We start from the raw sequence: 26,069 nt of genomic DNA on the forward strand, positions 1-26,069 counted from the left end.
AGCTTAGGAAAACACTCAGGTCGATTGCCAAGGCGCTTGTCCACACGACAGCCTGAACACAGCGACACTCAACGAACTTAATCGCGAGTAGCCGGCTAACAGAATTCTAGCTGAAGCATACAAGCCTTATGGTATCAACGCTCGATTGCCCCAAAATCTCAATCTGTATATAAGTAGGCATCAGGAGCAGGACTAAGTGATGAAAAGGAAAATTACACTGAGCAAGCTTCTTATACAGAGTATTGAAGAATAGTGGCGTATCCAACAAAATCAATGAAGCGAAAATAGTAAACAGATTTTCGCGAAATTGAACTTCGCGAAAGTGAATTTCGCGAAATTACACATTATATATATATATTATATAGTAATCTTTCGCGAAATTGAATTTCGCGAAAGTGAATTTCGCGAAATTGGATTTCGCGAAATTACACATTATATATATTATATAGTCAACTTTCGCGAAATTGGATTTCGCGAAATTGGATTTCGCGAAATTACACATATAATATATATGTGTAATTTCGCGAAATCCAATTTCGCGAAATCCAATTTCGCGAAATTCACTTTCGCGAAATTCAATTTCGCGAAAGTTGACTATATAATATATATAATGTGTAATTTCGCGAAATTCACTTTCGCGAAATTCAATTTCGCGAAAGTTGACTATATAATATATATATAATGTGTAATTTCGCGAAATCCAATTTCGCGAAATTCACTTTCGCGAAATTCAATTTCGCGAAAGTTGACTATATAATATATATAATGTGTAATTTCGCGAAATCCAATTTCGCGAAATTCACTTTCGCGAAATTCAATTTCGCGAAAGTTGACTATATAATATATATAATGTGTAATTTCGCGAAATTCACTTTCGCGAAATTCAATTTCGCGAAAATCTGTTTACTATTTTCGCTTCATTGATTTTGTTGGATACGCCACTATTCTTCAATACTCTGTATAAGAAGCTTGCTCAGTGTAATTTTCCTTTTCATCACTTAGTCCTGCTCCTGATGCCTACTTATATACAGATTGAGATTTTGGGGCAATCGAGCGTTGATACCATAAGGCTTGTATGCTTCAGCTAGAATTCTGTTAGCCGGCTACTCGCGATTAAGTTCGTTGAGTGTCGCTGTGTTCAGGCTGTCGTGTGAACAAGCGCCTTGGCAATCGACCTGAGTGTTTTCCTAGGCTTGCCTATGGAATTCTCATGTTTGGTTTGGCTTAACCATTCCATAACAGTCTCTTGCCCAGTAAATAGAGGGATGAGCAAAAAAAAAAAGAAGGCACAATGGACAGATGGAGGAATTGTACTAAGGTAGGTATAGGTAAGTATTCGTTTTGAAGAGAATATAAAGAAAATGAATATATGTATTGTTTTGAATAAATGTAGTATGTATCATTTATTCTCTCAAAGATTGATGAATGATAACAGGGTTCTCTTTACCAAAAGTATTTTGTCATGATTTTATCGAAAGATTGTGTATTATATATCACTTCACAGTCTTTTCCATATTTTGAAGATATCAGTTAGAATGTGATGCTAGCAAGTCTACTAGTTTAATTTAATTAAAGATCAGGAGTGTTAATAAAGTACAGAGAATAAGTATATGTACAATTATTATAAAGTGCTGTAAGAGATCATCAGGTGTGGTAAAAAAGTACAGAGAATAAGTATGTGTACAATTATTATAAAGTGTAGTAAAAGACCATCAAGAGTGTTAATAAAATACAGAGAATAAGTATGTGTACAATTATTATAAAGTGTAGTAAGAGATCATCAAGAGTGTTAATAAAGTACAGAGAATAAGTATGTGTACAATTATTCTAAAGTGCTGTAAAAGATCATCAGGAGTGTTAATAAAGTACTGAGAATAAGTATGTGTACAATTATTATAAAGTGCTGTAAGAGAACATCAGGGGTATTAATAAAGTACAGAGAATAAGTATATGTACAATTATTATAAAGTGCTGTAAGAGATCATCAAGAGTGTTAATAAAGTACAGAGAATAAGTATATGTACAATTATTATAAAGTGCTGTCAGAGATCATCAGGATTGTTAATAAAGTACAGAGAATAAATATATGTACAATTATTATAAAGTGTAGTAAGAGATCATCAGGAGTGTTATTAAAGCACAGATAATAAGTATATGTACAATTATTATAAAGTTCTGTAAGAGTTCATCAAGAGTGTTAATAAAGTACAGATATTAAGTATATGTACAATTATTATAAAGTGCTGTAAGAGATCATCAAGAGTGTTAATAAAGTACAGAGAATAAGTATATGTACAATTATTATAAAGTGTTGTAAGAGATCATCAGGTGTGTTAACAAAGTACAGATAATAAGTATATGTACAATTATTATAAAGTGCTGTAAGAGTTCATCAAGAGTGTTAATAAAGTACAGATATTAAGTATATGTACAATTATTATAAAGTGCTGTAAGAGATCATCAAGAGTGTTAATAAAGTACTGAGAAAAAGTATATGTACAATTATTATAAAGTGCTGTAAGAGATCATCAGGAGTGTTAATAAAGTACTGAGAATAAGTATATGTACAATTATTATAAAGTGTAGTAAGAGATCATCAAGAGTGTTAATAAAGTACAGAGAATAAGTATATGTACAATTATTATAAAGTGTATTAAGAGATCATCAAGAGTGTTAATAAAGTACAGAGAATAAGTATATGTACAATTATTATAAAGTGCTGTAAGAGATCATCAGGAGTGTTAATAAAGTACAGAGAATAAGTATATGTACAATTATTATAAAGTACTGTAAGAGGTCATCAAGAGTGTTAATAAAGTACTGAGAATAAGTATATGTACAATTATTCTAAAGTGCTGTAAGAGATCATCAGGAGTGTTAATAAAGTACTGAGAATAAGTATATGTACAATTATTATAAAGTGTAGTAAGAGATCATCAAGAGTGTTAATAAAGTACAGAGAATAAGTATATGTACAATTATTATAAAGTGTATTAAGAGATCATCAGGAGTGTTAATAAAGTACTGAGAATAAGTATGTGTACAATTATTATAAAGTGCTGTAAGAGATCATCAAGAGTGTTAATAAAGTACAGAGAATAAGTATATGTACAATTATTATAAAGTGCTGTAAGAGATCATCAAGAGTGTTAATAAAGTGCTGAGAATAAGTATATGTACAATTATTATAAAGTGCTGTAAGAGATCATCAAGAGTGTTAATAAAGTACTGAGAATAAGTATATGTACAATTATTATAAAGTGCTGTAAGAGATCATCAGGTGTGGTAAAAAAGTACAGAGAATAAGTATGTGTACAATTATTATAAAGTGTAGTAAAAGTCCATCAAGAGTGTTAATAAAATACAGAGAATAAGTATGTGTACAATTATTATAAAGTGTAGTAAGAGATCATCCAGAGTGTTAATAAAGTACAGAGAATAAGTATGTGTACAATTATTCTAAAGTGCTGTAAAAGATCATCAGGAGTGTTAATAAAGTACTGAGAATAAGTATGTGTACAATTATTATAAAGTGCTGTAAGAGTTCATCAAGAGTGTTAATAAAGTACAGATATTAAGTATATGTACAATTATTATAAAGTGCTGTAAGAGATCATCAAGAGTGTTAATAAAGTACAGAGAATGAGTATATGTACAATTATTATAAAGTGCTGTAAGAGATCATTAGGGGTGTTAATAAAGTACAGAGAATAAGTATATGTACAATTATTATAAAGTGCTGTAAGAGATCACCAGGTGTGTTAACAAAGTACAGATAATAAGTATGTGTACAATTATTATAAAGTGTAGTAAGAGATCATCAAGAGTGTTAATAAAGTACAGAGAATAAGTATGTGTACAATTATTATAAAGTGCTGTAAGAGATCACCAGGTGTGTTAACAAAGTACAGATAATAAGTATGTGTACAATTATTATAAAGTGTAGTAAGAGATCATCAGGTGTGTTAATAAAGTACTGAGAATAAGTATATGTACAATTATTATAAAGTGCTGTAAGAGATCATCGGGTGTGTTAATAAAGTACAGAGAATAAGTATATGTATAATTATTATTTACTAAATTATATTTTTGATTAAAGGAAACTTGAGAATATAAACTACATATTAAATATATTTCGAATTATAGGGTTTGCTTAAATGAAACAATTAAATTATACAAAGTAATTTTGGAAATTATTGGAGAAACCATTGGTCATGCAGCAGCAAAGAGAGGAGTTCTTTCGTAACTTCGATGTTACATTGACTTTAAAAGTAAGTATTACATTATATTTATTTCGTCTAATATCGTTGTATAATGATAAAACATGTAACTAAAGATCAAATACATTCAACAAAATTCACTCCAATTGATTTGTAGGAATGTTAAAATGAGTATCAATCTGTGAAAACAGTAATTAATATTTTGTATAACTCCACTTTAAATCAAAAGGAGTTGGAATTGAAATTCAAAGTAAGACCTGACTGTGTTTTAATTTGTCTGCATGTTCTACTCTGACAATTGTAGGATGCAATTGTAGGATCCTGGGCATCACCGAACTAAATATAGTCCTTTTCGGAGAAGGCTTTATGAATTTGAATCTTCAGTAAGTAGTACATTATATTTATTTCTTTATTTTAACTGAATATCCTCCTCTGTCTGTGTGTCCTAGTCTGACTATGTGATGTAACATATTTGTTTTTCTTATTGTCTGTATGTCCTACTCTAGCTGATTGCATATCCTATTCTGTCTGTATTACATCTTGCATATCATTCTATGATTCGATGACTAATGCAATTGAAATTTACAATTTAAGTTGGAGTCCATTGTGAATGTGGAGTCTACTATCTCAGCAAGGTTATAGTAATCCATCCTGACTGTAATCATTGCAATTGCAGGCTCCCGTATCTCAACAGGAAGATTCCATTCAGAAAAAGGATGGATCTTCTTCTTTTTCAGTAAGTATTACATTATATTTGATTTTTAGTTTGAATGAATGATCTAATCTGATTGTATGTCTTACTTTTACTATATCTCACTAAAAATAATGTATGTTTTGATTGTAGACAGTTCATTCTCATTCGACAATGAAAGAAGAAGAAGAAAATTGGGATTGAATGAAATTCAATAGTCTTTTTTATATTATGTTTTAGCATTTTTATATACAAAACTTTTATTCAATAACATATCCATTGATAGTAAGTTTAAATCCCTATGATATATCATCAAATAAACTATATAAAATTTAATCATAATATCATTTCCTTAACTCATTACTGTCTTGATATACAGAGTTTATAATCTTTGTTTAATTTCTCTCTGAATTCCTTCAGATTGCATGCTCCGTCAATTCTGAAAAGTTTTAATCCTGATGAAGACTTAGAGTTCATGTAAATCTCACTTCGATCCAATATCATGAGAGCTGGTGTCAACCATTGAAATGATGAGGGAATGTTATACTTTTGAGGTTCGATGATCGAACATAATACCACACGTTCTCCCTTACGTTCAACGAAGAATTGCAACGCAATCTCACAATTGTCATTTTCTTCAGACTTATTTGCTTGTATTACTTCTAACGAAGCTGGAATATCCAAAACTTTTAGATCAATCCATTTCCATGGTTCTTGCATTTCCTCGGTTTTAAAAACTGTTGCAATAGGTGACGTAATTTTCTCATCTCCTTCCATATAATTTTCCTTGGATTCGAATAACCGCTTTACTACCGAACTTTTTCTTGATGATCTTCGTAATGACGTAGTTCTGTTCAATCTAGACTTGGTTGGTCTTCTATACTCTCTTTGTTTCATATTCAATTGGGAAGTTCTTTCAGAAATAATGTCGATATTCATACTATTGGAAGTTGACTCCTCAGAAGCTCCAGTAACAATCAACACTAACTAATAATACTTCATCAATTTATACATTATCTTTAAAAAAGTAGTGGAACCATAACAGCGATGGATAATTTCAGAATTTATGAAGTTTACAATCAAAATGAATATTCGTTCGCAGACACATCATTCTCATTCGGGATCGGAAAAAAGAAAATGCATACAAGCTCCGACGATCTCGAAATCCATCCGCCACCGTCCGTCAACCCGTCGCCACCGAGCTCTCCGTCAATCCCCGAAACGGCACGGAAGAGCGACCTCTACCGGACGCCAACGAAATCCGATAATCCCAAATACAACCGCGAATCGTCTCGCGGCCCGACTCACCACTCGGCCACCGACACCACCACCGCGACGTCACCAACCAACTCACACCATTACTCGCACCACGAATCACACAGATCGCCATGACTCACACCATGACTCAACACCGCCTAGCTCCGCCCCCCAACTGTCAATCAAACAGATCCTGATGTGATGTCACTTCCTGCTCCCTAAGCTCCGCCTATTATGTGTAGATCTGCTCTCACTATACTACTGTTATATGAACATTAACCCTCGAACATTCAAAAGTAACATTCCTGAAACATTGCTGTGACAATTATTTGAAGTTAAACATGATGTCACACCACAATATTCTAGTTACATTGCAAGCCAATGTTATATGATTGTTAACACTCAAACATTCAAAAGTAATATTCCTGAAACATTGCTACAAAATTCATTTGAAGTTAAATATGGTGTCACACCATAAAATTCTAGTTACATTGCAAGCCAATGTTATATGAATGTTAACACTCAAACATTCAAAAGTAACATTCCTGAAACATTGCTAACAAATTCATTTGAAGTTAAATATAGTGTCACACCATAATATTCTAGTTACATTGCAAACCAATAATATATGATTGTTAACCCTCGAACATTCAAAAGTAACATTTCTGTAACATTGCTAGGACATTCATTTGAAAGTACAATTGATGTAACACCATAATGTTCTAACTACATTTCAAGCCAATGTTATATGAACATTAACCCTCGAACATTCAAAAGTAACATTCCTGAAACATTGCTGGGACAATTATTTGAATGTAAATATGATGTCACCCCATAATATTCCAGTTACATTTCAAGCCAAGGTTACATGAATGTTTGCACTCGAACATTCCAGAGTAACGTTCCTGGGACATTCCTGGAACATTCATTTGAAGTTAAATATGATGTCACACCATAATATTCCAACTACATTGCAAGCCAATGTTATATGAACATTAACCCTCGAACATTCAAAAATAACATTCCTGAAACATTGCTGGGACAATTATTTGAATGTAAATATGATGTCACCCCATAATATTCTAGTTACATTGCAAGCCAATGTTACATGAATGTTTGCACTCGAACATTCCAGAGTAACGTTCCTGGGACATTCCTGGGACATTCATTAATAATGTTCTCTAACGACGTTATGATAACGTTAGCAAAGTATATTCCTGTAACATTCTGCTGAACGTTATGATAATATTTTTGCACAACATTCTATGCAACGTTCCTGCGACATTGTTGGAACATAATTCTACAATGATCATCAAATAACGTTTGTAGAACGTTATGACAATGTTTGTTTGGAACGTTATTTCTGCGTAACGTTACGGAACATCCCAGGAATGTCGTTGTTAGTTGGGGAGATGCTCAGATTTACATTCAAATTTGTCCTCTTTTTTTCTTTGAGTTTAGGCTCTAGATATATTGTGAAGGCATAAGAAAAAGACAATAAGTCAGTTTTTAGTTCAATTGGCTTTTTACTTACATTCTATGCAAAATCATTTAACTTACTTTAGAACAATTTGATTTTTGTAAATGATTTTTTTTGTTTTTCTATTTCTCGTGATAGTTTCTCCCACAAATACAACGCAGTAAATCCACGATTGTTTAAGCCTTTCAATACCGTATGCGCTTTCATTCCTCTGGTGGTGAAAGTAATAGTCTTTGTAAGAGAAAGGAACATTGTAGAGGATAGTTTAACCTTGTAGCAATTGTCGTCACATACCTGTAAACATTAGGAAAAATATAGATACAATGAGTTTTTTGCACAGCGCTGCTTTTAACATGTGGACAATATAAAATATACAACAAAAATTTTCTAGACAGACCTTGAAGTTGAAAAAAAATGTTTACATTTTATGAAGCAACACCAGGAACTATTATTAAAATGGCTGGCAGTAGGTCAAAAGATGAATTTGTAAAATGGTGGCAGTGAAAGAGTTAATTAAGTCTGAGTTTAAAGCCCTTTATCAGTAAACTTCTATTTTAACTCTCGCAGTCATCAATAGCCAATTGAAAAAAGAATACTGCTGAAGCGAATAAAATAATGATGCTCTATAAATAGGTGGCTTCTTATTTTGGTTTTGCATTTTTATTTACTGGTTAATTAATATTTTAGTATAAATTGTACTTGAAGCGTGATAAAAATAATTTTATATATAATGGCGTAAAGTCCATTTAGGTCAACTTTCAACCTGTCAGTAAAAAAGTAACCCATTTTCTGTTTTGTTGAAATACTGAAATGCTGAAACATTTACTGTTATCACACCATTTAAGTCCAACCCGTTTATAATCGTGAAGTGTTTAGGAAAAAGGCTCTTATCAGAAAATGTTTTTAGTAGTGCGTGTGACAGTTAGTGGGCGGAGCTAATTAGGAATATACCCGCTAAATACCGTATATTAAGGATTGATCAAAAGACTAAACCAGTGCTAACAGCCCTCTCACACACCATGGCATCTATTCTTCTGATTTTCATGCTAACTCTTCTGGCAGCTCCAACAAGGGCTGATGAATTTGAAATGTTTTTGTTGCAAGAAAAGATTAAAATTGCCGACCAACTACTGCAGAAGGACTGCCCAGGACTCGTCAGCTCAACTCTTAAAGGTTATAGTAGCAGAGCAAACTCATTGAACTTGAATACAGCAACACATTATTATAACACTTTGATGGAAAACCTTGAAGCATGTAGAGCTGCTACTTCTAAAGCAGATGCGATAACAAAAGGATATGCAACAACCAGCCAACCCGCTTCAAAAGGTTACAAACGATTATTGCTTTCTTTTATGGTTTGTCACTGTTAAAGCTCTACTTTTTCAGTTAATCCCTGACAAATTGCTGAGATGGTCTGTTTGCCTTCTACTGCTACAGCCTTAGCCGAAAAATGTCAAGCTATGAAGTTTAGCACTTGTAAGGGTCATTTAATTTGCTTCTGTTACAGCGTTAACCAAACACTCTCAAATTTTGAAGTTATGTATCTACATAGATATTTTTCAAAGTATGTCCGTAGGTTGTATGTCTGTCTGCATTCCGGCTATAGCTATTATTAGAATAACTGCAGCTGGACAACAATGCTGATGCAATGTCATGGAGTACAGTCATTAGAAGCCTAGCAGCTTACTGCGATTTTCCATTGGCAATGTGCCAGGCTAATAGCTTGAAAGTTACAGTTGTTTGACAAAGTTTTAAAACCTTTACAGTTGTTTTCATTTTTCTCTTAATTTATTCCAACTACACAAAACACTTCTCTCATGATATGTGGTTTGAAAGTTAAAATGGTAAATGTTGTTTTATGTTAAATACAAATCAATTTTCTGTCCAGACTTTTTTATTACCCGGGCAACGCCGGGTAGTACAGCTAGTCGTTGTTTAAACTATTGTTTCATGGCCTACATTATCTGTTTATAGCAAAACCATTTAAAACTACATGTATAAAGTTGAGTGTCATTGTTTGGATTTTTGTTTTACTTCTTATTCCTACATCATTTGCTAAAAACGGTCAAACCAGGTTATGTATCATTGTTCAGAATGCGTGCTTAGCCCCAAACTCTGCATCCTTAATAAAGCTAGAAAAGATATGTTATGGGACATTGCATCAATTTATCTAAACTATGTTAAATTTGGAAAAATTGCTACGAGATAAATTATTCATTTTTTACTTGCTGTCTTGAAAATTGAAAAATTGATTGTGCCAATGATTATTTTCACTCAAATATTTTCTTAAAATCAACAAAGCTTGAGTTTTTTTCTTTTATTTTCACTTGGGTTAATTAGTTTTTGATTTCAATTCTTTCATCAAACTCTTTAGATTAGGTTTTGATTTACATATTTGGGTGTAAAATCAACAATGAACTCAAAACCCATATAAAATGTCTTTCACTTGCAGAAGCCATACCCAAAACAGCCATCACTAAAAGACCAACAGCTACACCACTGCCAATATCAAAAGGTGGTATTTAAACAGTATTTAGTCAAAAACATCAAGCCTTCTCTAAGCAAAAACAAGCAATCTGCCTTTGAAAACAATTAACCGGAAAAATATTTTTGTATCAAATATACTCGTTAAGCTGAGGCATATTTGAATAAAGTAAACCATCTCAGTTTATTTTTAATCTAACCTCAATTTATATTCATACTAAAGAGTTTTGGTAAAACTGCATTTATAGATATTTTTGTGTATTAATAGTACTTAAGTAGTGCCCCTAATAACTATTTTGGCAGTTAGTAAATGTAGTAAGTTCACAAAATCTGCTGCAAGTTTATTAGCCTAATTCTATTTTATGCCCAAAACTGCAACTATTTGCAAGTACCTAAAACTACATTCAAGTACATGAAAATATTTACAAGTACCTGCATGCACCTGCAAGCCCCTGCAAACATCTGTATGCACCTGCAAGTACTTGCAGTACCTGTGAGTATATACCTACACAAGTACCTGCCAGCACTTGCGAGTACCTAAAATCTTATGAGAATGTATACATAACGTTGAATTATCAGCAAGTCCCTGCTAGTATATTCAAGCACCTGCAAGTACCTGCAAGTAGCTGGAAACTCCTGCAAGTACCTGCAATCAGGGCTTTAGTAAAAATTAAATTTTAGAATCATTAGAGTTTTGATTGACATTTTGACTTGTTATCAAAAAAGCTAAAAAATTCCAACAAGGGAGTTTCTTAAAAGTTTGAATCTTTATAAACTCTATTTAAAAAGTTCTTACATTTAAAAAGCTACTTCTTTTATGAAGATTGCTGAAATATAGTCCATTTTTATTGTACTCTTAACTCTTTGCTAAGTTGCAGTTCTTTATTGTTTTTTTTTAAATAAAATTTGGTGCTTTATTGGCACTTAAGTACAAGTAGGTATACATGACTAGTTTGAGAGGTAATTTCCAAATTTTTAGATCTCAGAAATTGTACTCTTACGCAAGTAGTGTCCGTAAGACTAAAAAGGCTGCGCTGCACAGGATTCTAACAAAAATTTTTTGGGTTTTTAGCTAACCTACCATCAGTACTACTCAATTCTGGATGCGTATTGTACAATTGTGCATAAGTGTGCACATGTTTATTACATATGATGATCTCTCTTTGCGCACATGACTGGCAGTTTGCTAGGGATCCATTACATCTGTATAAGTACAGAGATATGACAGAACTCTAAAAAATGGTTTTCATTTTGTTTTGTTGCAGCCTTATTCACGTGATCATTAATAATATTGAAAATATGCCAAGTTCAGCAAGTCCAGTCGTTATTTTCTATGAAAAAAATTACTTTTGCGGGCAACAAATTATTTAAAAAAGCGTTAATATACTTGTAGATTGTCAGGAGCACTACGAACGCGGCTCAATAACATCTGGAGTTTACATGATAAGCCCTCAAACAAGCTTGCTAAAGCCTTTCAAAGTTTGGTGTGACTTCTTTGATGGACATGGCTGGACTGTTTTCCAAAAGCGTTTCAATGGAAGTGTTGATTTTTACCGCAGCTGGAATGAGTATGAAGATGGATTTGGTAGCATTACCGGAGAGCACTGGTTGGGTAAGACTACTGAAGCAATCTGCTTTGTAAGTCCACTCAGAGCTGAATACTTGTAAAACTGATAATCTCGTAATCGTGTTCGAAACAGATACTGATCACATAATATTGATAATAATTAAAATGCTTTGTTGTCTTGAAGGCTTTGTATAGTAAAGACCCATTATCTTTGCCAATTCACTCCTCTAACCATTGCCAAAAATTTGTAGCACTTTATTATAGTGAAAATTATTTAGTAATATTTACTATAATAAGAATCGTGTTTCGTTGCTATAAAACTGTTGAGCGGTAAATAAGTTTTAAGAGCATACTAAGCTACATGAGATGCTTGCAGTACCTACAGATTATTTATTGGGAAAAAGTAGGCTCTCGTCAAAAGTTTCTAGTTCAATTCGCAATTTTAGGAGCTTTGTTTTTTATATAAAGTATCCAATGTACCTCATTACAAACTCAAAAATTCATTTTTGCCTGCAGTTCAGACAATTCTCTCTATGCATTGTTGTCATATAACCTCAATAGCAATTTTTATTAAAAGTATATGTGAGTTCTTGAGACAATAAGATAGAAAGTGAAAGAACTCCCAGCCAGCACCAAGCTTGCACGTACTGCTAATCCTCAGTAATTTCAAACAGTTTTTCGTGAATTTGAAGTTATAAATTACGTAGAATAGAAAGCCAGAACCATAATTAATAGAGTTCAGATGATTATTGGTAAAGTGCTTGATTTACTTCCGTAAACAATAAGAACTCTTCCTTCATGGACTTTTTTAGAAAATGTTTCAGTTAAATGCTTATTCATCTGTGTTTTGCTGAACAGTGAGTGAGTAATTGTTGTCTCTGTTGTTTGTAACTACAGTCTTTAATGTTTTTAGTCTATGTTTACTGAGCAATCATACTTGAATATGAAATCAATTAGTTGACATTTTATCAAATGGTTTATATGCCCATTTTGTCATTTACATTTTGTTACATTTACTTTCTTTTTTGTACCGCAATCTCTAGCTATTGGTTTTCTACTCATTTTAATATCTATATACTGTAATCATATGTATTTTGGTGTAATTACCTTGAAATGCTATTTTGTTGTATGTGAAAGTTGAAAAACTGTATTTTCAAGGATTGTGTTTATCTTCACAAAATGGATCTGCCTAATTGTCAAAAAGATTATTGTATATTTCAGGTCTGGACAAACTACATGCTATCACACAGACTAACAGAAAGCTAAATGTTCTTGTAAAAGATGCAAATGGTCATGCCAAATCAGGAACTTGGCTGAGCTTTTTTATAGGCGACAGCGTCGACAAGTATAGGCTACATGTAAGTACTGCCAAATGCCTGAACAACTTTTTTATTGCTTGAAACCTTTTATAGAAAATCACCTCTTCATTTTTTACAAACTTACCATAAAAACCTGAAATAATGTAACTAAAAACATTTAATTATTCTAAAGCAATCCAGGTAATATTTCCAAATCTTTGCCAACTAATTACCTCTCTGACACTGTTTGCTTGTTTGTGTGCATATCTAACTGAGAATCTGTTTATACAATTTCAGACAGCATCGGAATATCATTGCCTTATGTGAAGATACATTGTAACTAACACAAAACTATAAAGCCATTTTTATATAAAGGCTGTTCAAAGTAACATGCCAGTTCTGTCACTACCAGTTTTGCATTTTAAAATAGAACTCCAACCTGTTATTTGCGTGTCAGGTGTTTTAGACCACTAGACAACGACTGGTCCTAGGTAGGTGACACTCGCTAAAATCAAATTACGGATAATTGATTGATGAAATGCAAAAAGAAAGACAATCATGCACCAACATACTAGTGATCACCTTATCAACAGTAGATACAACAGGAAAATCCTGTAACATATCAAAATCATATCAACTTTTTATATGTGACGTTTAGCTTTGCTGCACATGCGTTGTCCTCATTTTTGATCGAGTCCAACAGTTAAAAACATCAGTTTCTTAATCACTAATGAGCATTATAGGCATCTGTCTTTTCTCAGGTGGTTATCTAATAACAAGTCTTTGTTTATCTCACCAGCCTGCTGCGTAACCGGGTCATTATTTCGTTTCACATCCAATTTTTGGTACGGTTCATTTGCCGCGTGTTTTGTTATAGAGGGAATGGCAATGTCATTGGTACAGTTTGATAGCCTTGAACTCATTAGAAATTGTCTCTTAGTTCAGAGTTCAATTTGCATAACTTGCTGCATTGTAGCTTATCTATGCACCCCAAAGCACCTGAAATTCCACTTACTTTAATAATGATAACTACAATCTACAATATTAAAAACAACTTGGTTTAGCGTAAGTGAACAAAGAAACAAAATAATGAAAGATTGTTCACTTTGCAGTACCGGGTGTCTGCGGATGTACCGGGTGTATGGGGATGATAATGGAACAAGTACAAAAATTGAAGTTTTAATTGAGAAGATGGCGAGGTGTAAGATAAACGTGACATCAAAATACATTAGAGCCTTTAAAACCCTAGGGCTCATTGACTCTAGGTTGACCTCATAGCTTGCTGAGACTGGGGATGACATGTTCCTAAAAATGATCCAAAAATCAGCCCTTGTCACAACATCACAAAATTTCAGAAAATTGCTCAAGTTGTTTTTAATTATGTGATAAATAGCGGATGGGCACAAAACCAACAAAAAATGTGAAAACTGATAAATATATTTCAGTTTTCACATTTTTATATATATATATATGTATATATATATTCCCAATTATAACAGCATTAGTAATTTAATTAAAATGAAGTAGTTCTTAAAATGCTAAATATAATTCATGCTGATCATTGAAACCTCAAACTATTTTAACTAAAGTTTTGATAATTGTATCAAAATACTGAAATAGTTACAGTTGGATGCATATCCGTAGCATATTTTATGGTAATCTCGAATTTTTCTGTAGTTTGTGTAGATTTCTTGAAAATAAGCTCGAACTGAATGAGTTTAAAGAGTCAGTGTAGATACAATTTTCTGTCAATATCTAAAGTGATACTTGGCTGAAAAATTGACCCAAACAACAATAATCTGAATTGAACACTATTTATAAAGTTTACAGTCGGTATAAAATTATAGCGATTATTTTGTCTGAAATCCCATTTCAAGATAACACCACACGAAATTGTAGTCGATTTTATCGTAAATTATGGGCATTTTCCTATTATTTGTGATTGTTGTTGATGATTGAAGTCATCTGACTGCCAGCATGTTTCAAGATAAAAATTGCCTAAACTTGATTAGAGGCAAAACACACAGATGAAGCATATGTATGAAATGATATAACTACATGTAGTTGCTATCATTGATATAGTTAATATCGGCTACTGCGTTCAAGTTGCAGCCTACGTGTCTCTATTATTTCTGTCTTTTTGCAACTCTAGGTGTCATATTCACACTAACGCTTGAACAGAGCTTTTTAACTGCAATCGAGTTTTATCAGTTTAATCTATAAACATCTTAGCAGTCAGATAATCCTAAACAAAACAAAAAACAATCACGAAGGATAAAAAATTTAAAAACAATTTCAAGTGACAAAAACATACCGATATGTTTTGACAAAATCTACAAAAATATGTGTAAGTTTATCACTATGAATGTGAACTTTGCTGATAATTTTCCCACTTCCTACAGGTGAGCAATGCAGGCTACACAGGAACCCTGAGTAGTACTGGACTTGATTGGCACAACAACATGCAGTTTACGACAAAGGATCGGGATAATGATATGACCAGCGATAACTGCTCAGCTAGATACCACGGTAAGTGACAATCGGTAGCATAAATAACCTTTATCATCATTTATTTAAAGGTACATAATCACTTAGCTTGTTCTCCCTTGCTTTTCAGTACTGCGGATTTCAGTTTTATTTGATATGATTTGATCAGAAATGTTGGTCATATTTTAGAAAGTTCATCATTCTATTTTTTGGCAGGGTTTTAGAGATTTAGCTAGCAATCACTAGCACGCTGACTTCAGTGTCTAACAGTGTTTACCATCTTGTACATGTATATTAAACAGATATTAACTGTACCAATTAGTTTTATGATTCTGACACTATTTGCTCTTCAAAAATCTGATTGCTTTTCTACTCAAAGATGTTGTTGATATTAGAACTTCAGCTCTTTTAGACCATTAATAACATTGAGACAAACCATAAGCATAGTTGTAAGATTATCTCATAGCCCATTAACTTGTTTTCAAAAGCAAACAAAATTTTTTGTTAGCAATAAGCTTACATTGCCTTTTGTTCCAAATTAGGTAATTTAATACATATTTTGCTAGGGAAATTTGCAAACATACATACAGTTACATGAATTTAATAGAAACTATGATTTAATTACTTCTGGTGCTATTACCGATTTTTGGTGGAAATGTACAGATTACCAGTTAGTTTGATCAAACTGTTAGCATGTTCCTATGATGCAGAATAGTTCGATATAACATTGTTTTTTCTAATTGATTTGTTTTAAAATAATGCAAGAGTGATAACAACCTAGTCAACTGCATACACATAGTATTGAATACACATCTATATATATATTTCTCAAAGTCCGTCTGTGTGTTCATTCGTCGGAAATCCGGCTATAGATCTTAAAATCTTGGATAAAATATATGGTACCGCAGAGGATTTGATCTCAGACCAAGCCATTCACCAGTCTTACGTCTAGCCCACAAGACTACGGAAGTCGAATTTCTAGCCTGCCAATATAAGTCATTATATCAGAGCAATACCTAACTGCTTTGTGTGTTACGGGGGTCATAGCATAACGTCACGAAAAGCTGTTCGCTCACATTATTAAACTGGCTAATAGCCAAACTCTCACCACTTCTCATTGTTTATAAGACAAAAAACTTTTCTCATGATATGTAGTTTAAAGGTTAGATTGGCAAATGTTGTTATATGTTAGATACAAATAAATTTTCTGTCCAAATACTCTTCTGTTACCCGGGCAACGCCGGGTGACACAGCTAGTAGTATAATAAGGATCAGCCAACACACTTCGTTAAAATGCAGCCGAATATGTCGCTAAATCGAATTCCTGTTTAATTAGGTTGGTGTTCAGCATGAAAAGAGTTAAAGAGCTAAAATATGCAAAATTTATTTTCTAACAGAAAATCTTTACATAAAATGTGTCATAAACTTTACGTTATTAAGATAATTGAAAGCGATTTTCTTATTTAAATGGGAAATTATTAAATTCATTTAGGGTAATCAAATATAGTTCTGTAACCAATAATAATTATTCAGAATTGCAAAAAAAGATGGAGTGAAGGGAAATTAAGGCCCAAAATGACAACCTCAAGCTAAAAATAAGTTTATTAACGTGAAGATTAGGTTGAACAAAAATATGTTTCTACATGTATAAGTTATAATGTTGTGCATTTAATTGTTTTTTGCAGGTGCTTGGTGGTACAAGAATTGTCATCGTTCAAACTTAAATGGGCAGTACAACGGATACAGGTTTAGTGGAGTTTGGTGGTACGGCTTCTCAGATGATCTGAGACAGACAGTTATGAAAGTTACTAGAGATTAAGCCAGACATCTGATCTTTGCTTTACAAATCATTGAGAGATCCTTATATTTTTAATACTGACAGTGGTATCAATATGTTTGATGATAATGTTGTTTTACCATTATGTATGTATCTCCGAACTAAAGTTAAAACTGTCATATGTCCTGAATAAATGAAGCTCTCTAATATGAGCTGTTATACCGACTTATCTCTAGCTTATATTACCAGCCAATCAATTCAGCATATAGCCTTATTTATTCTCTCTGTTTTCCCTCGGCCATCAGGAAAAAAAAACAATTTAGTTCTAATGCTGCTTTATAAACATACTTTCCCTATAATGTATTGTATATTCTAAAATAACAAATATTGTTGCAAAAGTATAAACAGTTCTACTACCAAAGTCAAAATAATTTTTTGTTTTCTGGTTGCTTTGTTTGCCATAGTTTTTTTTAAAGATTGAGTCTAAGTTTGATTTCTATACGGTAGTTACAAAGATTCTAGGGCAGTTGGCCTTTTTGAAATAATGTTTAGTAGCTAGTGATCGCATTCTCTCTCAGGTAATAACGCTTTACGATAAAAATTAAAGTTACCACCTGGCTTCTCCCACAGAAGGTAGCATTCTCACCAACATTATAACTTTCCGAAAACATTGACTCGCTAAGGACTAGAATGGGCAAACTTAGGAAAAGATAGTTGTAGCTACAGCAATACAGTTTGGTTCAACAACAAAAATATATTATGTTATAATCTTCATACAGTGATGTAAATATGATTCGCCAGCACACAAATCAAGCACCTCAACATTGCAGTTGCATACTTGCCTAAGTTAAGTTGTCATCTCATCAACATGATAATGACACAATGAAGCAACTTATACTTTAGCCAAATTTTCTGAATTATAAAATACAGTTCTACTATTTAATATTTACACAGTAAAAGGGATTTCCAATTGTCTAGCTGATTTTAGCCACAAACGGAGAATGTGAAAAACATTGCCTCAACCAAGATTTAAACTTTCGTCTCTATGTTATGCTTCATGGTGCAAACCATAAACTCTGTCCTTATTGACCACCTTCTAGCGTTGCTAGATGATAGTATAGTATGTTTAGGCATTTTTTATGCTTCACCGGCACACCTGACAGTCTCTGATGACACACTGAGTAGCCAAATTACTCTCATGTAGCAAGTCATTATTAGATGAATCATAGAACCAGCTAAATCCCACTGCCTACAATTATACAATGTTTTGTTGGTTGGGAAAATAATTTAAGTTATTGCTTGTTACTGATTTAGTATTATTGCATAAAAGTGAAGTTTTCCAATTTAAGCTTCAGTTAAGTTCTATCAGAATATATCTGCTGCTTTAAGATTTAAGATTTATGACCAATAAAAATAACCAAAAATCTTCAGTTTGAAGGGGTATTATTCTCAGAAACTCGTTTCATTCTTTATTCTAAACCAGTAGGAACAAACTTGTATATTTTTATTGGTGATGATGATTATTTTAAAAACATTTCTAAACAAATGGTGATGAGATTAACAAAAAGTAAAATCTAACATAAAAGAGACAACAACCTACTCATGTTTGGGAAAGGCAAAAACAGTTTTCGCACACATTTTTTTGGCAAATTCCTGTTGATCACCTTTCCATTGGAATAAGTTTTTATCAATTACCAATCAATTTGTAATTAACAGTTGAACCGATATCTAATGTGATTATTAATAGGAATCCCTGTGAAGTTTTGCTTTGATTGTTGGATATTCAAAAAAGGATTTTTAAATAACTTCTGTCAAACACCACAGTAACAACTGTTTTCTAACAAAATTTTAACTTCTAAACCAGTTAAATATTTACCCATTCAAAGTATAAAATTTGAGTAAAACATCTTCTACCACTTTTTCTGTGCTGAAAATAACTTGTATAATTAATACAAAAAGGTGGAGCAACCAGCCAAGCCCACGTCTCAAGCTGTTTAACATTGTGTTCAAGGCGGCTAATTTCTTGAATAATCAAATGTTTGTTGTCAGTAACTGGTGTAGCCCGGTTCTGGTACTGCAAGCTGCCTTTTTGAACTGTCTCTTTTCTTCCTAAAGTTATCGCTGCATGGCCTGAATACAGGTGACCAGCAGGAGACTGTCCTAATAGAGTGGTCCGACAGTCTGGACTATCTGGACTTGTATCCTCTTGTTGTCTGATAGACCCAATCACCGTACCATTCTGTCCTTTTTCTAGTACAGGATGAACGATGGTTTACTGTAGATCTTCTGTACCGGTGAGGGAGCTGGCCATGGTTTGAGAAGACATCGCTAAGTGTTTGGAGTCCCAAGCCTGAAGCTAACTCACCGGGGCTTTCTTGAGAGGAAAGGTTCATTTCCTCTCTAACTTTGGTTTGGGGAGGTGATGCAGGAGGTTTGGAGTTCGAACCCTCGTGCAAGATTTTGTTTTCGGCGTTGGCCTGTGTAGTTGCTTTTCCCATTTTGTTGAGCTTATCAGCTGAACTCATTTGGGAAGGAAACTTCATTAATTCTTCATCAGGTTGCGAGCAGTTTCTTCATGAGGGCCAAGCCCTCCTGTCCTTTTTCATATTTGGCACTCTTCGAGGCGCGAGCGTTGCCGGAGCAGGGCCAGAGCTCCCTGGGCAGGCATAATAGGGTTTCAACCTGAACTCGTGTTGAGTCAAGGTTGGCCCTGTCTTTCCACTATGTCATAGGTGTGGTTAGGCCAAGTGGTTATGACTTGGTAGGAGCCAACGAATTTAGCTTGTAGCTTAGCGTTTGCCCTCCTTCTCCGCCGCCTGTTCACCAATCACACCTAATCCCCAGGCGTGTAAAGCGGTGGCTATTCCTGGTCTGCCTGCATAGTCTCCGTCTGTTCCTTTCTGAGGGCCTCATGCGCTTCTTCCAGTCTCTGTTGCCTCTGCAGCGCGTAGTCACTGGCAGATTGCATCTCCGTGGGAGGGGGTAACATTCTAACTGGTCAGGCATACGCAACTCCCTGCCAAACATAATGAAGTTGGCCGTCTCGCCTGTCACTGTGTGAGGGGTGCCCCAGCATGCTCACATGAGCTGGAGCAGGAGCTCATCCCAATCCTCATGGCCTCGTTCTAACAACATGGCTCTCAGAGAGTCGCCCATGCCTCAAATGTTTCTCTCTACAATCCCTTTTGCCTGGGGATGGTAGAGAATAGTCCGTGTCTTGCTCACCTTTCAGAGCTGGTTGAGCTCCTCCATCAGTTGGCTCTCAAATTGAATGCCTTGGTCTATATGAATTTGCTCCAGAAGGCCCAGGTAGGTAGGAAACACCAAAATCACAAAGGTGAAACCCAAAATAATTCACATTCATAATATTCAAAAGATATGTATAAATTGCTTCAAAAGATCAAGGTAAGCTATGAGTTTTGTAGCTAATCTAGTAAAGTCTAAAAGGGTAAGCTACCCTTAGAGCTGTGTAGCTGTTGAATTGTGCAGAAACTCTTTACAATGCATCAGCACTTAACTCCACATGCTATAGTATAATTGTTCAAACCAGTTTACTTCATATGATCTACATGTAGTTATCTTAGCTATGAACACACTTTTTGTGTTTAGAAAAACCTCCGCAGTTGATATGCTAATTTTTGTCGCTGTCAATAAAAAGATGATGAATGCGTAACTTTATAGACAATTATAGAAAATGATAATAATAATAATAATGAAAGAGTACTCGGGTATGTTGGACATTAAGAAGGAAGATATAAACAGAGTTGAGCTCTCTGTCCTACGAAGATCAGCAGCAGTACTGAAAAGGTTTTGGACTTTGTAGCTTAAGGTTTTTAACCAGATTTCAACAATAACTGGTTGAAGAGCTGAGGAAAGAACTCATTTCAATAATAATAACAAAATAATAGTAATAATAACATTAATGCTAGTAAGTGTAGTTTGAAGCATCATGAAAAAAGGCTACCATGCATGATTTGCCTGTGTAGTCAGTCAAGCCAAGCACCTTCACAAGGTGATTTGCTGAGCTCTAAAACATTGACTTGTGTAGCCATCGCTTTAATAGATTGTGCGACTACAATCAAGGTTCTATCATACATGGACTATATATGAACTAAAATCATAAACTATTATAAAAATTTGGTGAGTGTTCATGATTGAAGATTGGCATGATGTCATTGTTGAAAGTATAATGTCAAAGCATCACTGAATGTTTTTCTCAACTGCGCAGCATAGCATAACCAGAAATAAGCGCGTATTTGACAGCATTCTTTTAAAGTTGGATTGCATCAGATTCTCAGCTTATTGTTGAAAATATATTGTCAGATCATTTCTAAATGGATTTCTTAAAGCACATCAATTACATAAGTACTTTAATAATATATTTCAGTACATCAGAGTCTTGGCTTTCAAATGAGCCTATATTCAATATGCAAAGAATAATAGAACTATGAAAAACAGGGTGTCAAAAGTATGTCCTGTAATAAAACAACACTTGGTTGTGGTTCCCACAATGCGATGTCATAATTATCATTTAGCCTTAAATCGTCGATCCCTTTTGCTGCCATTGAGGCTGCGCTTTTCTGTGACAATCGGTGCTCTTAAACCCAGACAGCGCTAATAATAAACTAGCATTACAGATAATCAACAATGCCTGGGGATCATGCTAACGCCCGACCAATACAAACACATGCGCTGGGTTAATAGATTTTGGGTGATTGTTAGATTTTACTTTTTTCATCTTTCATTCATTTTAAACATTTGTAGTAATTATTATCACATCATTTTATATGATGGAGTTGTTTGTCCTATACAGAAATGATTAATAACTTGATTAATAAGTAATTAGTAATTAAATATCAAAAAGTAAGATATGTAAAAATTACAATATTAATATTACTGTATATTCGAAGAAATTACAGTATATGGAAAATAAATAACAAATTTATTGGACAGTTAAATTAATTATTTTGTGTATGATACTAGCTTATTATAATTGGCAGATTAGGATATTTACAGTAGGCTTCTCTATTTTGAACAATCCCGGAGTGCAGTGAGTCAACCCCAACAATTGATTTATTTCAATTGACTTCTACAACAAAATTAAACAAAAACAGAAATGATTTCTAACAACATACCTGGTTATTAACCACCTATGGTGGTAAAGGTAATGAAATCACATTGATTAAATTGTGACCTGCAGTCGCCGTGGCCTTAGGACTATATGTAAATTGCGCTCATGCGAGATCACGCAATGCTTGAAATTAGTTAGTCTCAGTCCTGCCCCTTAACATCACAATAAAAAGAATGGTCTAGTGCATAATAGCATCGAGAAAATATAATATGGTGCTTGGAATCTCAGTTAATTATCATAAAAATAACCTGTACACGGAGAGCTAATGACACTGATTCCTTTGTCATCTTCATTAGTTCTCTGGAGTTGCCTATTTTTGCATGTCACTAGCGTCATTACCGTAGTTGATTAATATAAGCGGTGAGCGATAAATTAAGCGGTAAGAGCACACACCACCGAATATGAAAATTGTGACGTCACAATTTCCGCGCCTGTACCATTGAAGATTTATGCGGTATAGCTCTGGGGAAATCCTATAAACACCAACCAATGTCTGTCTCACCATGTCACACAATGGCTCTTTTGAAAGCCAAGATATTGAAAAACCTGAATAAGCCGAAACAGTACTTATGTAATTTATGTGCTTTAACTACACAGTATAACATAATCTCCAACTAAAATCAAACGCGTATTCTGCAGAAATCTTTCAAATTTAGAATGCAACCGATTCACAGCCTAGTGAGGAGAGTTTTCTTTAAAAGTGTTAGCAGTCATTACACAGAGTAGAAGATTTTTAAAAAAAAATTGTATTCACTGAAGCTTTGTCTGTTGATCTGATAAATAGTTTCATAAGTTCCATTACCTACCGCAGTAATGAGATTTTTCTTGGCAGTGTGAGTGTAGAATTTACAGAGCTCGAATGTGCATAACCTGGTTTGATCTGATGATTAGTAAAGTCAACGCCGATCAACCATCTAAATCTTAGAGCACAGACATAATGTCTTTTAAAAGTTTTATAATTTTATTTATATAAAATTTCTAAACAATAAATGAATATCTGCAGGATCAGAAAGATTCGAAAGGATTACCAATGTCTCCCTTAATCTGACAAGTTATTGTGAAATAAGTGTGAGAATTAAATGTTTGTTAACTATGTACGACATTGATCAGTAATAAAAAGAGGTGCACCATTAGGTGAAACTAATAGAGGTAATCCTGTGGTGGTAATTCTGAGTCTTGCATATATTAAATAAAATAGCTTTCTCAAAAAAACAAAATTTTATAGAAACACTTGAAAGGAGGAATTTTTTGATGCCATTTACATGGAGTTCAAACAGACATGTTTTCATTGATTACTAAGCACAAAGCAATCTAGCTGATAAGCACTGTTTTTCTTTTATGAATGATGGTTTTAGCAACTTGTAAGACCACTCAGAATATGCTAGTTCCATCCTCTAACATAAGAGCTAGAGAAACGATCCTCAATAGCAGTGAGCAGTCAATACAGTGAATGACACTCAAAGCTCGCTTCACGCTCAGGAACTAGCATTGTTCCTCCTCATTGTGGTTTGGGTCAGGACACAACATGATGTTGAGATCCTTGCGATACATACTATAGAAATGATCCCTAAGAGTATGATCTTACCTTCCTTATAGATGGAGCAGTTATTACTAATTGAAGTGGATTAGTTCATTCTACTGCCAAATTTGATTACAGAAGAGTCGGAATGCTACAGACACTAGGTAATAAAACAAGTTGACAAAAATCCTAAACATACTGCTTTCGAAGCAAATATTTATTATACTGGAAATTCCCCTGTCATACAGCCCATGACCAAAGTGATAATGGAAAAAAGAAAAGGTACTACTGGTTGATAAATGCAATATTAGCAGTCAAATGGCACTGCAGTGCAATAGGAGAACTGCAATGGTACCTGCAATGGTAGCGGTAATGTATAGGGTGTTATTATGTATAACAAACAGCGATAATACAGTAAAAGGAAAAGATTATATGGTTATATCTATCCCCTGCAATAGGAGAAATGCAATATCAGAAGTAAAATGGCAAGCCGCTGTGTAATATACACAGTCTGAAAGTTGGTTGTGTTGAATATAGAATGGTTTTGACAGCGCTCTGTAACAGGAAGCAAGCATTAGCATTCACGTGTGTCTGGAAGTTTTTTGCAAACTGGAGCAAAATGAAAAAATGGGTCAAGATCACAGAAACCATGATTAAGTCGGGTGTGTGAGATTTAGAGTTATCTACACTAGCATAAGGAGAAAATTCCCAGTTATTTTGCAAAAAAATTGATTCCAGTTTAATTACAGCATATTTTATGGTCAATTAACTGAATGCGTGTTTACCATTAGTGCAAAAACATAGTCTCGAGAAAACTAGTGTTAAAGTTTGAGAAATGAAAACTAATGCACAATTTTGTTTACATTTCAAAACGTCATAGCAAACAATATCAAGAAGTTGTGATATTTATTTAGATTTCTGTATATGTATCCAAAAACTATTCTGAATTTAAAAATCTATACAGATTTTAGCTGGTTGTCGCAGAAATAGCTGTATATCTATAAGTAAATGTAGGCCTATTACTTAATTTTGCGGATGTTAAAAACGGCTTGGCAGTACCACAATATTGGGCACAGCTGTAGTATTATTAACAAAATCTTTAGAAAAATAATAACAGTAACATATTGCACACCATCGGTCACTATATACTTTGATCTTGTAAATTCGAATACTTATTCTTATAATTAAATCTTATAATAATCTTATAATATCGAATAATTATTCTTATAATTAAATATTGTAATAATCCTATAAGAATCGTTAGCAAAATATCATCGTCATTTCCTTTACTTTCACTGCTTTGGACATCAGTTGGAATACCAAAGTACTCATTATAAGTGTCCAAATAGTAAGAGTTATTTTTAAAATCGGCAAAAAAGAAACGATTACTTTTCAGTACTTCTACGTTAATTACAGAAACCTTCGGCAATTGGACAATGCTATAGACTGGTGAAATGTGCACGCTTTTCTTGTGAAATGCGCACGACTTAATGGTTCTACTCTCCGTCACACCACCTTATCGGAGTTTTGTTGGCCAGTCTTAATTTTGACTAAATAAAGCTTGTCAGGTTTTAATGGCGATTTTAGGCCAAATTAATCTTTCTAGTTATGTATTATCCGATCAGATGGGTAAGTTTTAGGATATTGTCTCAACTTTTCAAAGACTTGGTTACATATTTTAATAGGTTTATATGTGTTTTGTATCATTATTATACTTAACCGACTCCACACAACAATGGTTAAATTTTTTGATGAGATTATCGTACAAGGGTTTGAGTACGGCCATTGATGAATAATTTTCGGGAGTTGTGTGCACATATGCATTTATCATAAAGCTCCCAAACGCTCGCTTTGCTCGTGTTTGGTCGTGGGATAAATTTCATGACTAAAAATTAAATAAATGCTAAGTTACAAGGGGGATAAATCCTTAGCAGACAAATGCCATTTTCTTTAATAGGAAGTTGGTTTGATGGTCCACTTGACAAATTTAGAAAAAATGTTCAAGTTAAAGAAGTTTTATGTTTATAAATTTAGTGTTTATTCTATAAAATCACGTTTGTTATTTCTGCTCCTATGCCTATTATAGGCTCCAAGGCTACGCCGAACTCTCAAGACCCCGGATTAGGACGTCACATGACGTAAAGGTTATATATACAAA

General features: G+C 33.7%; 1 protein-coding gene and 1 non-coding gene across 2 annotated transcripts; one reads left to right on the forward strand and one right to left on the reverse strand.

Moving 5' to 3' along the window:
• Nucleotides 1-11,572: 11,572 nt before the first annotated feature.
• LOC137400504 (ficolin-2-like) lies at nt 11,573-17,303 on the forward strand. The gene is made up of 4 exons (XM_068086831.1): nt 11,573-11,744; nt 12,921-13,057; nt 15,400-15,526; nt 17,170-17,303. The coding sequence occupies exons 1-4, from the start codon at nt 11,573-11,575 to the stop codon at nt 17,301-17,303; spliced, it is 570 nt and encodes a 189-aa protein (XP_067942932.1).
• A 6,455-nt stretch (nt 17,304-23,758) lies between these two features.
• LOC137401263 (small nucleolar RNA U3) lies at nt 23,759-23,975 on the reverse strand. The gene has a single exon (XR_010979310.1). It is a non-coding gene; the product is annotated as a small nucleolar RNA U3 (small nucleolar RNA).
• Between the last annotated feature and the right edge of the window lie 2,094 nt (nt 23,976-26,069).

This window comes from Watersipora subatra, chromosome 7 (genome assembly GCF_963576615.1).
Source record: "Watersipora subatra chromosome 7, tzWatSuba1.1, whole genome shotgun sequence".
Classification (NCBI taxonomy): Eukaryota; Metazoa; Bryozoa; class Gymnolaemata; order Cheilostomatida; family Watersiporidae; genus Watersipora; species Watersipora subatra.

What these genes read in the sequence shown, in the direction of transcription:
- LOC137400504 (XM_068086831.1), top strand. Translation starts at nt 11,573, where the DNA reads ATGATAAGCCCTCAAACAAGCTTGCTAAAGCCTTTCAAAGTTTGGTGT. An exon ending in TACCGGAGAGCACTGGTTGG is followed by an intron (nt 11,745 to 12,920) that starts GTAAGACTACTG and finishes TGTATATTTCAG; the next exon opens with GTCTGGACAAACTACATGCT. An exon ending in CTGCTCAGCTAGATACCACG is followed by an intron (nt 15,527 to 17,169) that starts GTAAGTGACAAT and finishes TGTTTTTTGCAG; the next exon opens with GTGCTTGGTGGTACAAGAAT.